The 14,370-nt window shown below is 37.3% G+C and overlaps 1 protein-coding gene across 1 annotated transcript in view; it reads left to right on the forward strand.

The window, feature by feature from the left end:
* Positions 1-3,821: 3,821 nt before the first annotated feature.
* The window catches only part of cacng1a (calcium channel, voltage-dependent, gamma subunit 1a), an 18,387-nt gene continuing 7,838 nt past the window's right edge, over positions 3,822-14,370 (forward strand). Inside the window, exons 1-2 of the mRNA XM_060868683.1 lie at positions 3,822-4,266; positions 13,726-13,800. Coding sequence (XP_060724666.1) covers positions 4,032-4,266; positions 13,726-13,800 — 310 coding nt within the window. The 5' untranslated portion in view covers positions 3,822-4,031. The remainder of the gene's footprint in view (positions 4,267-13,725; positions 13,801-14,370) is intronic.

The raw sequence follows: 14,370 nt of genomic DNA on the forward strand, positions 1-14,370 counted from the left end.
GGCAAAAAATAATCTATTAGAAATGAAGGGTGGAGCACAAACAGAGTTCTTTACCTTTTTTTTTTTTAGCTTTTTGGGTGCTTTACATCCAATGTATTGTATTTGCACCCTTTAATAAAATAAAAAAAGTAGCTATGCACCTACTGTAGTGGAGTCTGGAGCAGATTCCTTTCAGTTATATAATGTATAGCAATGTGAGGAAGAAGCTGACAGACAAATATACAGGAAAGTAAAGAGGTAATAAGCATCAGTTTAGAGTATTTGAAAATAGGAGAGTTCGGTCAGCTTGGATGAAGGGGTGTGGCTAACTGGGGGCGTGGCTGACGGGAGGTGTGGTTGAGAGGCAAACTAGGCTTGTTCATTTAATTATTAAACATTAAACAAATAGCCTAATATCTCTCTCAAAACAAAACACACAAGAAATGTACATTCATCTACTCATAACTGATAAAGCTGAAACTGCCAAAACGTAAAGACATGTCCAGAGTGGATTAAATTTAATGCGACTTTTACAAAATGCACCTTTTGTGAAAAAAGCAAAGCCTGAAACTCATCTGGCTTACGTCTGCTCCTTGGAGATTTTCTAGCTAGAGAAGAAGCCATTTTAAAAAATTACACTTCAAACCACTGCCATTCTGTTTACTTCTGATGTTTACTTCATTTCAACAACTCTGCTGATGATGAACCAGTTCTGTCTTATACATTCCTTTACATGTGAAGACTAACGAATAAACATCTTAGTCTTGAAGTCAATTCTGTTGATGTTTAAGGAGTTTTTGCTCAGGGAAGTTTCATAATAATTGGCTGCAACCTATAAATATAACGTGAATAATCTTTTTCCTTGGATCAATCTCACAGCACTATTGATGAATCTATGCGTTGTAGTCTCTGAACTGCCATTTTGTGTTGGGACACGAGTGTTGCGACATATGGTCTAACACGTGGCTGATGCCGTGTCATCAGTGGCTTATATACCTTGATACTCCATGCTAGAAAGGAGCATTTGACTAATGAAGCAAGCCTGATTGCCTTATAACACAGAGTCCATTCAGCAGCACTACAGAATGCATTGGAGCATCCAAGGGGTGGTGATTTAACGTACTACAGTGCTGAAAACGCAACGACGAGTCTACCGCAGCATTCCCAAACGCTCAAAGATGTTTGCCCAGATCTCTAAGAACAATGATATGTGGGTAATTAAAAAAAAAAGTAATAACAGTCTGGCAGCAGTCGAAACTTACAAATGATAACTTTCCAGACTGAGGACGTCGCCTTGATGTTATAACTGCCAAGAAGTCGATTTGCTATAATGTTATTGCTGTGATCAATCAAACATGGACAGTTGTTGTTTCTCTGTGGATGCTGTGAAATTGTCTCATATCATAATGGCATTACCTGAGGAAAGATATTTCTATTCCCAACAGTTATTGTCATGGCAACAGTTAATAAACACTAAGCCAATTCTCCTATGATTCTGACATCGTCTACATTTCTCTAGAGACTCAGCAAATACAAGAACCTTTGTTAGCTTACCCATGAACTACTAAACTACCTTTTAATAACTGTGTAACAGCAACAGAAAAAAAAAGACACAGTCATGCATACTTGTGATTTAGCACAGTGCTTTCTGTTAATCGATAACACATTTATAGTGCATAATATTTTCTGTGGAAGATTCAATCTGTGCATTATGGTGTCATTTTGTCTGCTTTTCCTGACTGTAGTCAACATAAATAAAAACAACGACCTTATTGTTATGCTTGTACTCACTGTACATCACTTCATCACCAGACTCCCAGAAGTTAGTATTAAAATAATAAATGTGCAAATTAGAAATGTTTCACGTTATACATGCTTCCTTACTTAACTCTAGTAGATAACAAGATTCATTCTCAGTTGATTTACATATTTCACCGCTAGTCACCAGAAAAGTTGTACATTTTCACTTTTGAGCATTTAAGCAAGATATTTAAGATAAGATATCCTGCCAACTGCCTAAAATGGTGTCAGTCACATAGACAAAATTTCTCTAGTTAATAAAAATATTAATGCAGCAAATATATTGAGACTTCTGAATATTACATCAGATGATTTTGCTGAAATATAAATTTAAATCTGCATAAAGGTACTGATTTTATTAGCAGGAAAGCTATGTGGTAGCCTATTGGTTAAGGTGTTGGACTAATGATCGGAAGTTCATGAGTTCAAATCCCAGGTCCACCAAGCTGCCGCTGCTGGGCCCCTGAGCAAGGCCCTTAACCCTCAATTGTTGAGTTGTCTAAATTTAAATAAAAATGTAAGTCACTCTGAATGTCTTGGTGTATGCTAAATGCCAGAAATGTAGTCCTTACTGAAACCCACTGGAATGCTTATGGAAAATAAACCTTTTTGTGTTTTGTAACTATTGCCATAAAGTTAGAAGATTACCTTCAGTGGAAATACAATGTATTAGTATGACAGTAATATACCTATGTAAAAAATATGGTAGATTAAGACATGATTTGCTAAAGCTGTAGTGAAGTAGTTCCAGTGGGATGAACCGTGCTGAACACCTTTGGGAAGAACTGGATTGCCAGCTGTGCCCAAGGCCTCTTTACCTGACATCAGTCTCTGAATGTTGTTGTGGCTAAATGGACAAATCCCTACAGCCACATGCCAAAATCTAGTGGAAAAACCTTTTCAAAAGAGTGGAGGTTATTATAACAGTAATGTGGGACTAAATATAGACTATGATGTTCAAACATCATATAATCGGATGTCCAAAAGTCTCAATCAAAAAAGTCTCCTATCAGCTGGACTATGGAGACTTCAGTAACTGAAGTGACTCTGTCTTCCATCCAGAAGCCTCACGAAGCATGTGAGTCGAGCCTTATGCTACTGTGGAGTCTCCAAAGTCTTGTAAACATACAGCAAAGGAGCTCACCATTTCTATCCCAGAAGTCTTGCCTAGTCAGTAGTAATCCTGCAGACATCATGCACCACATTAAGCATTATGCAGCAAATAGGCCAAGGCTCTCAGAGCTTGTTGAAGCTTGTCATACCTGTCCCAAACAATCTGGGCATGCCCATCATAAAAACTTCAACAGGACATGAGAGAACAGTGGGTGGGAAAGTTTAACATATATATAGTATGATATATATAGTATAGTATATATATATATATATATATATAGTATGTATACAGTATATATATATATATATATGCATATATATGTAAAAGTCTAGAGAGATTTTAAGGTGAATTTGCATACATTATTCCAATTATTTATTAGACAACACAGACAACACTGCTACATGGGCAGTTTAAGAGAACGTAACGTCTTCTTTGTGCTACTTTACACAAACAACAAACTAACCACAGAGCTCATGGCCCAGTTTCCCAAACATGACGTGAAATATTATACTTCTAGAAACTAACTAATTAGCTGATTTAAGTTATTTTTGGAAATGCCCAAATTGTACAGGGACAAATGTCACATCACGCAATGGCACTTGTAAAGATTTTCTGGAGATTATATTGCTGTAAAACTCATCGTCACTGAATATAAAGTTGAAAGGTGAAATATTGTCAACCAGTATGGAGGATTTTCCACTTTTCTTTATGTGTTTTTTAATGTTGAACTTATCTTTGCATGAGCAGCCATACCTCTGCCCACGCTTATGAAATGTGAGAGGCCAACTGGCTGGCTACTTGATTCACCACACATTTATAGAAGCTCCACTCACTCTCCATCCCCTCCCTAAAGCTCACACAAATGAGACAGCACGTATGGTCATCAACTTTCCTGATGTACCTCAACAGCTGCATGCCACTTCACAGGCCCACTCCCTGTGTAAATCTATGCCATTTCCATTTGGCTCTTGTTCTCAGTCCTCACGCACAGTGCTACAGTGAAGTAAAGAACTCCACCAGGACCAAGCTGACCATATATACTTTTTTCAAAAAGTCATCCGGCCGAGTCATCGTAGCCCAGTTGCGTTTTATCTCAACAGAAGCAGCGCATAGAAGAGCAGGAAACCTGTGAGGCACCATGCAAAAGAGCACGAAGGTGAAGATCACATTTGTAATCATCCTGGTAGGCATAGTGTGCATGTTCACGGCCGTGGTGTCGGATCACTGGGCTGTGTTAAGCCACCAGGTGGAGAGGGTAAACAGTACTTGTGAGGCAGCCCATTTCGGATTGTGGAGGCTCTGCAAGAAGAATATTTACATCGAGGATCCAGAGGCCATGGAGACAGGATGTGGACCGCTCAGCCTGCCGGGAGGTAAGGCTCGTTGGAGGAAATGATGTTACATTAGATTATGTTAGATGTTTGTTATTCTTATACACTTACCACATATACAGATATTTTAAATTAATGTTCACATTGATATTTTTTTACAGTTCATTAAATATGTTCAAACAATAAAGTGTTTAACTTTATAATATTAACATTATGTAGGATAAGCCAAATTTATTGTTTGCTTTCTTAGTTTTGCAACGGTGCTTGACAGTAATGTGGGTTATAAGGAATAGAAATGATTTATGTAATATATATAAATATATAAATATAGATAGATAGATAGATAGATAGATAGATAGATAGATAGATAGATAGATAGATAGATAGATAGATAGATAGATAAATAAATACAACTGCTTTAAACAATTTGTTGAGCTTAATAATTAAAGTTTTGGTAAAACTTTAGAGATAGTATATTAACATTATACATTACATATAGTATATATCTTTCTGGAATGCTTACATTAAGTAATAATGCCTCGTTACTGACATATTTTTGTATGCCTGTATTACTCAAGACCTGGACTCAATCTGAGTACAGAGATTTTCTTTAAGGATTTTGGCTGCGACAGAGGTCTATTAATTCTAGCTAGGATAGCTTAGTGTGTAGCTACATGAGCCTAACCGAGGTAGCAAATGTAATATTTATAAAGAATTGTACCCAGAGGTAGCTAATATTGGGAAGTATGCTGTTTGACTGAGCTGAGTAACTATGGTTAATTCATTGCAGTGTATTTTAAAAGTTATCAATGTAAATAAACACATTCATTTTATAAATGTCTATGAAACAAGATGCACTGGCAGGGTAAAGACTGTAAATATGTGGAGGATTTAGAGCTAGGATTCACTATTACATGATAAATGATTTGTTCATATGCACATGGAGTGGTATCAGTGGTATAGTTTGCTATCTGGTGCTCACGCTGTGATAAACTAGCGCACCATAGCTGTAAAGTTTATCCAAAGACCTGTCTTCATGCTTTGTGCTAGTGTTTTATAGTAGGAGTTGCTAGCATGGTTTAAACTGCTGCTCCTTTTAAACAAGTCTGCAGGTTGTTGATTCTGTGATTCATTATTATTATTGTTATGATTTAGGTCAGAGATATCTAATCCGTAATGAAGCTGCAGACTCCCTGCAATGTTGAGGCATAACATTTCATCTGTGCTAGCAACTGAGCTGGCTGTATTAGAGGAGGCACATAGGACTCTTTGGGTGGTCTAAATCTGACACAGTCCCTTAAGACGTAACACAAATGTTCAGCTGACAAACTATACATGGTACATGCAGACTGCACGTTACCTCAATTTATACCTTCAACTTTACGCTACATTCCACTCAAGCTAAGTCGTTGATTGAATGAAGTAAAACAGCAATTAGCACGTGATTGAGTTTCTAAACTGTTCAGCATCTATGAGCTCCATTAATTTACTACCAAAGCCAAGTGACCTTAGCCTACTATAATCCTTAACTTGGCTGCTTCCCATTACAAGAAGTACCTCTGTATTATATTTCATCTGTTTAAAAACCACCCCTGCTACAGTAGAACATGCTCTTCCTAGACAAAGATTAATGGATTATACCAGATACAGGCTTGACTGTGATATAATCAAATAAGATTGCTCTGTTTGTTTAAGAGATTAAAACTGTAATGGCGCAATAAGACATGTGAGATTTGAAAACAGCTGCTGTGTTGAGATACAGGGTTTATAATGAGAGCCTGCTAGAAGATACTAGCAAAATAACTTTTGGGATAATTGTAGATTTCACAGGTTTTAATTGACTGGATGTGATGGAGTAAAAAGACAGAATATATCTTAAATGAAAATTTTAGCAGTATTTACTGTGGGAGAAATACTGTATTAGATCTAGTTTAGTGTCTAATAAGATTCAGGTTAACAGACAGATCAGACTTTCCCCTGACAGACAAAATATCAAGGCTCCTTGGTAATGTCTAGCATGGAAGTTAAATGATGCAGAATCTCACTTGCCTGTATACTTTCTCATCGTATATTACCTCAGACAAGAATGCAGACAGGCAAGCGAAGCAGTCTCAAAGAAAGCAGAGAGAGACAAAAAGATGAACCTGATGACAATGGAGACAGACAGGATATAAAAAAGAGGAAAGGTGATTGACAGCTCTGAAAAAAGCCATTAAAAAAAAAACAGTGTCTGTAAATAACTGTCAGGAGTAGTTTTGGTATGGTCAGAAAAATCAGGGGATAAAGTAGCTTTTAGGAGCTGGATGCTAACAATGATGTTAAGTTTAGGTATAATATTGCAATCTCAATGGTAACATCATGTTTTGTAATTAAAACTAGTTTCCTGTCCTATAAGGGTTTAAGCCTTTTTACCAGTACAATGGAGTTCAGTCGACTTATTGGACATTTGTCTTATATAAAATGTCAGAACTCTGACGGCTTTCATTGTGAGACCTGTGTTTTTCCCTCTGTTCAAAACGTTATACAGAAAGATTATGGCTTCAAATTTTAGATGCTTATGAACTAGAACATGGGGCATCTAAAAGAGCTGAAATGGGTTTGAAATCATTTAATTTGTAGATAGAAACATTGGTGTGAATAAAACGGACCATTTTGGAACTTTTCTATAAAAATTTTGCCAATTGTAGGCTAAGAAAAAACCCCGAAATATTTATAAAAACTACAAACTCTTAAAGCGCTGAGTGTCTCATTTCATATGAGGCATTAAACACCACTGTAGTGAGTGACATGACAAAGCAATGCATTGCTGAACCTGGACACCAAAACAGGTGCAAATTCTATTTATTGGCAACTAGTTAAAAGAGGTCATTGAACTCATAACAGGTGATTGTCCAGGCCATAAAGCCGGTGTCAGCCCAGGATAAGCATCTTATTATTAGCTATACATTGCAAATGAAAGACCTATGTTGTGTTAGTTGTTTTTAAGAGATTTTGTAGTTCTGCCAATTTATTCTGGCTTGGATTGTATTTGTTAGAGATGCCAACAGGAAGGACTTCCTTGGACAAACAAGGAACCAGTTATCATTAGAATAATTAAAATAACAATTAAAATACAGAAACTGGTTCATAAATGGATAAAATATGAAAAAGTTCTTTTGCTTGTCCAGTTTCACCACCAAACCTCACAACTCTAATAAAAATCCATTGGCCATTTTGTAATAATCTGTAAAGCTCATTTCAGTCTATTTTATAAAACAACGGCCATCTTCATTTTGCAGTGCTCGTAACCAGCTTTAACAACAGAAGGAAGGATTTTACAGTTTACACTAAAGCAGTGTGAAACTTTATTATATCATCTTTATTTCTATTGCCATTGTGTCACATATATTTACAGTTTCATTCTATTCTAGTACCAGAGGTCAGCTGTGTATTTTGTTCAGATTACCTAAAACTCCACCTCTGATTTAACACCAGTGTCAGCCATGATGAGGCATCTAAACTGATGTTGGTGAACCACTTGGTCATCTCAGTAATTCAACTTAAAATACTCTACGGGTTGTCTCACATTGGGTGCATCATTAGGGATAATTGGTTGAGCATGGGTGGCCTGAGGGATGGGGTTTTCAAGGCTTAAGCACCATATGTCCTCTCCATCTAGCAGCGTCCCTAGTGCATTGGCAAGCCACGGTCATGAATTTAATGCTCTTAGCACATGATCAGAAGAACTCCTGTGAGATATATTTGGGAATTCAGCTAATTTTCCCAATTTCTGACACCCTTTAGAAACTGGAAGAACTTTTCCTGGAATCCTTGCCATTTTTTCTATGTTTTTCAAATCTTAAATGTTTAAACATTTTAACCTATTGTGCTCCTGGTAATTCTTATTGGAGTGAGTGATGAGAGTCTGGATCGGCCAACTGATCGATACAGTCTAAAGTGATTCTTACTTGGCAATGGCCTCCTCATATTCTGGCGCTTGTGAATATAATTAAATATTCATAGCATAAAACGTGAGAATTAAAAAGCATTTTCATTAACTTACAGCCAATCAGGATGAAGACTGCCAGTAAATCATTATGCATTCATTATGAAAATTTAGAAAGGTACCCCTTGTCTTTTGTACTACACTATTCACATATTTGGCCTAGCTATGTGCGTTTCAGTGAAAAATCTGCATGGAAAGAAGCACAGAAGAATAACCTGAAGCGTTGCCAGTTTTATCAGCTCCAGGGTTGATGAGCTTAGTATAGATGTTAGTATAGTATAGATGTATAGAGTATAGTATAGATGTTCTTTCCATGTCTTTGTAGATTGTTTGCGATATCCATGTACATGAATCGACTACATTAAATTGCCTCTAATTATGAACGAGAGTATGAGTGAGTGTGTGACTATGTGTATGCATGGAGCATGCACTGGCTTTCCATCCTGAGTATATTCCTCCCTGACACATCGTTTTCCCAGAATAAGGAGATCCACCTGCCCTGGTGATCCACCCTGCCCCTAACTGAAGTCACGGGTTATATTTATTTCAATTTCGATCCAACAGAGTAATATAATATAACTAATTATTACTATTACTATATTACTATTATTATTATGGAACCTTATCAGAAAAGGAAGCTATGTGTTTGGTTGACTTGCACATACCCAGAGCTGTATAGAATCCGAGTATTACTAATGTTGCTATACGGCAATAAATAATTTCCAAGATTTGTGACACTTGAGCCAGAAAAATAAAGAGACATTTTTAATAGAATCTGATATCGGCTAGCAAAAGCACTGAGCAAACTCAGATAAAGCAAGGAAAATACTCCAGTAATGCAACAAAGCCTAACATTTCACAGATCAAGCAAACGTGTGAATTGATAAATGAATGACCTTTAGATGGAACATAATTGAAAATCTTGGACTATAATCAGAAGGAATAACTTGGATTGCAAAAGTGTTTGGTATAAATTATTGCCTCTGTGATGTGTGGCAAGATATGTACTATGTCTAAGCTTCTGGAACTTGTGTTAAGAAATTATAGTCACATACAACCAGGGTGAGACAGCAGTAAAATCCCTAAGCCCAAATTTAGGCTGTGTAAATAGTCAGCTGTCTAGCAAGAGACACAAGAGGGGTTTGAGGTATAGCTTTCGGTCACAGTGTCTGACATCCACACCTGAACATGACAGCTGTAATGTATAAAAGAGTGAAACAGTGTGGGTGTTTTATAGACAGCAAAACAAGAATCATTCTCAGAGTTTATTACAGGGTTTGAATCACAGAAATCCGCAACCTTATTCAGAATACCATGAAAAATTATATAGAGGAATACAAGCAATACAAGCAATACGGGCCAAATTTAATTAAATGAAATGCATGTTCAGACTTTATGATAAGACAACGGATCATCATGGTACAAATAGAGAAAATAATCAGAAACATAACACAGAACAGGTGAGCTCAATCAGGGAATAAAACAAAAGGCCAGGGACAGGACCAAATAAGAAATAGGGTGAACACCAACCAATCCAATATTGATTTAGCAAAGGTGCATGGAGATTTGGAAATCAAGCACTCAAACAATTCAGCAAGGGCACCTAGAAAATCTGTAAAAGTATCAAGAATCCTACATGATTGTGGATCTGTGAAAATGTCTGAATGGTCTTTGAAAGTGTCCGGAGGATCAGAGAACCTTTGCTATGCTCGTTGTACAGGAAGCAGCTCTTGCCTACTGCGGACAGGAAGAGAGGACTTACTTGATATGCAGACCTGACACAACGTGGGTAATTTGCCTCAGATGTAGGCAAAGAAGGTTGTACCACTTTACTGGGTGGTACAAATTTGTCATTGCTACAGTAACTGGAGCCAGTACAATGTCTTCCTTGCTTTCTTGTTAATAGCAAGGACTGAAGCAATGGCATCATAAACAATAGCATAGGTTTGAACCAACAGTACAGCGGAAGCCTTCAGGACAAATCAGGACAGGCCTCTGCATATGCGTCGGTCACAAAAAGAGAGGCATTGGCACAAGACTCAGGTGGATCTTTCTCTCTCTCTCTCTCTCTCTCTCTCTCTCTCTCTCTCATATTGAGCTCAAGACCTGCCAAGAAATGATTAGCACATGCAAAAATAAAAACCATCAAAATATCCAGATGGAATGATACAGGAAAATCTACTGAATCAATTGACAATGTTGAAAGCTGTACAAGTTCTTCTCATGGGGTTTGCTGGTGAACAGACAGCTTAGCTTTCAGAGCAGTTAGAGATCATGGTTTATTGCTCCACCTGAAGTGTAGAATGCTTCGTTGTTCTAATCACTGCTGCATTTACCTATTTTTGAGAGACACTAATGGCGAGATAAGAAAATTCTCCTTTGTGCAACCACTCAGTATCTGGCCAGTTAAGGATTAGTGTTAGCTCAATTTAGGCTTAGTGTTGATCCTAAATTATTCAGTACTGATCTAGTATGATCAGTGTTGGAACAATGTAGGCACACTGTAATTAAATCTATGCTCCCCAAGCTGTGATCAAAAATTAGCCCAAAGAAGGATTTTTGCTGGCTGTAATGAAGCTGGTCACAAAAAAATTTAAAGCAATTCCAAGGAAAACTTGACCATATTAACTGAGCTATGTTTCATTCAGCCTAATTAATTGTCAAATTATCTATTCAGGGATGCGACTAAAATATTACCACTTACATTTATTTATCAGCAGTCTGATAAATAACCTGCTAATACACTACTAATCTGACTACATGCTTACAAAAGAGGAATGTCTTACCTGGCACAATAAACAAGACACCATTTGTACTGTCCGTTGTATTAGATTAGTTTGGTTCTGAAAGTGTCAAAGAGCTTATTCACTCCTGCATTTAGCTTAATTTGATTGGGTTTTGTTGGTTTGTTGCCTGTAGGGCTATTCTACAAATGGTAGCACTTTTCGTAATTGGGTGAATAAAAATCTTCATTATCGATTTGTCTATTTAAGGCTGACACTGGAGGCTTTTTTTTTTCCCCCCCCCTGTAGGCAATTACAGCAGAACTAGTAAACACACTAAATATTTATGATCAATAGTTCATATCAATGGAAAATATATAAGACTGGATGAAATAGAAGGTTTCCTCGTGTCCGAAATAGTACTCAAGAACGCAGCGTAGCATATAGAAGGACGTGGAAAATCTAAAATGTCCCTTTATATAGAAATAAGGACTTTGACATACAACTATAGAAGCATGCAATGCGTGTGATGGACAACATGTGCAGCACATAAAATAAATGTAAAAAATCACAACACATTTGGTCTAAAATAGCATTACCAGCTGTTGCCACACCCAGTACAAGCTGCTTTGCGTCGCTTTGAGACTGGGATCCATTACACAACAACCTGCATTTGGTTGAGCTAACTATGCAGAAAGCATGCGGTTCACTAACCCAATCTAATAAGTGCAAATTTGAAAGAAGTCACAAGTGAATAATGATTATAGTTTGGATGTTGTAGGTTATTCTTTACGGCTTAATTAATGCGAAAAACAGCAAAATGGCTTGTTACAATTCTTCAACTTGCTGTTTTAAATCAGGTCTGGTTCACAAAGAACAACTTGATTATCCAACAAGGATTATGATGCTGTTGCATCTGAGCTCTATTTTTAGTTTCAGGCTTGAGCTTACTGAACAGTTGAGATGACATAGAAAGTCTGGGAAAGTCTGAAGTTGATAAAGCTTACATAGTGTGAATTGGTTAAGTATACAGTCATTTCCGGCATTTTGCAGTTTCGATATATATGTGAAATTGACTAATATTTCTTATTATTAAATTATTGTATAGAAAATATGTAGAAATTATAATCTCAGATTGTTTTGTTTTTCTTTTAATGTATTGCAAGAAGTGAAAGAAATATTATATATATTAAAATATTATATATATGGCATAATCCTCTACTACACACACTGATGTATCCACTTTACTAATATTAATGGTTTGACATGAAATAGATATCACATGTTTTAAAAATTTCTAGCTTCGTTTCATCGTCATTGCTTAACATGCCACACTCACTCACTCACTCACTCATCTTCTACCGCTTATCCGAACTACCTCGGGTCACGGGGAGCCTGTGCCTATCTCAGGCGTCATCGGGCATCAAGGCAGGATACACCCTGGACGGAGTGCCAACCCATCGCAGGGCACACACACACTCTCATTCACTCACGCAATCACACACTACGGACAATTTTTCCAGAGATGCCAATCAACCTACCATGCATGTCTTTGGACCAGGGGAGGAAACCGGAGTACCCGGAGGAAACCCCCGAGGCACGGGGAGAACATGCAAACTCCACACACACAAGGCGGAGGTGGGAATCGAACCCCCAAACCTGGAGGTGTGAGGCGAACGTGCTAACCACTAAGCCACCATGCCCCCCATGCCACATTCATTTATTGTAATTACATTCTTAGACATAAAATGTTTAGCTTTAGTAGTTGGGATTTAATGCTTGTCAGCATCCTTGAGTTTCCTGTTTATGGATAAGCAGCTGATATGCTTTGACATTCTGCTAGCCACAAGGGTTCAGGGTTCTCTATGTGTGTTGGGGGTGGTGGTGGTGGTCATACGGGCTCAGTGTCTTACACTGGATCATATTTCCCTTCTTGAAGTTTATGAATGCAAACGCTTTCATGATTTTACAGCTGGGAGGAGAGTGAAGTTTGGCTTTCCCAAAATAGAGTTATGAAATAGAAGACTTAGTCATGTGTGTTGGCTTGATCAGTGTGATACTATCCGCTCAAATATAAATAGCATCAAATAATTCTATTTCAATAGTTAATCTAAAATTTAATCGGTCAGGAAGTGTTGATTCCTTTGCTAGAATTTTCTATTCAATTATTAATTAGGGACATTGAATTAATAAATATTGTGATAATTGGCAGATTGCTGTAGTATAATAGGAATAAAACGCTTCAGGAAATGCTGTTATTAGAACTTTACTGACTTATTTTACTGACTTATAACAGCATACACACACATGTTTTGTGTCTTACTTAATTTTTAATTATACAATTTGGTATACAAATTGACAAAATAGATATTTGTGTCAGGAAACAGAGAGGGATGTAAGTTCAGGGAAAAGTTTTTAACAGGCAAACAGATAAGCAAAGCGTAAGCAGGGAGACATTGGTGATGGTCAGACGGTGACCAAACAGGCCAAACAAGACAAGAGTAGATTCAGAAACCAGGTTTGTAAAGGCAATAGTCAAGAAATTTTGGAATTGGTGGCCTGGGCGGCCATGTTTGTATGCCGCAATGCCTGTTGGGAGTTGAAGTTGGACGTACTGGCATTGATGTGACAATTCGATGAATAATTCATACCCAATAACCAATAAAGTAAATTAAACACGGCAGTAAAATCAAATTTCCCCAATTCATTTATCTCTACGTTTATCTATAGAACGAATTCCCTAATAACTCCCAAGTAACCAAATTATCCTGTCATTTTGTTTTTCCCTTACAGAGATCAACTGCTCCTACTTCAGACACTTCACTCCTGGAGAAAACTCTGAGATATTTGAGGTTAAAACACAGAGAGGTAAGATGATCAGTACGAGAGAGAAGACTACATGTATAGATTCATGGAGCTAAAAGTGTTGTTAATGTGAAAGACTCATGTACAGTGTAATGTAGGATGTAATTTGTATCTTGAACACCGTGCCCAAGGGGATCATGGCAGGAGGTGTGATGAACAATTCGTATGCCTCAGTGAATGGCGTCGGTAGGTTTCTGGATGATGAGCCTGAGCCTGGTAGTTAGCATAGCATTCTGTCTCCTTGATTATTTTATTATTTTCTTTGAACTGTGCACATTATACTCCATCCGAGCACGTAATATAGCAGTGACTACACCCCAAAGACTGCATTACAGTGCACAGAAGACATTAATTCGTTATAAAAAAAAAAAATGAACACATACTATGAAGACGTATTATTAACTGAAACCAATCTCGGTATTGTGCTTTGTTCATTAATAGAAAAGCACGACTTCTAAGTAGCCACAAGTGGCAGTTGTAGGCTGTAATAATTAGCAAAAAGCAATCATTTCTGGACTCATTTCTATCTGCCTGAAGCACAGAAACAGAGGATAGAGGACAGAGGATATGCTC

This window comes from Tachysurus vachellii, chromosome 4 (assembly GCF_030014155.1).
Source record: "Tachysurus vachellii isolate PV-2020 chromosome 4, HZAU_Pvac_v1, whole genome shotgun sequence".
NCBI classification, from domain to species: Eukaryota; Metazoa; Chordata; class Actinopteri; order Siluriformes; family Bagridae; genus Tachysurus; species Tachysurus vachellii.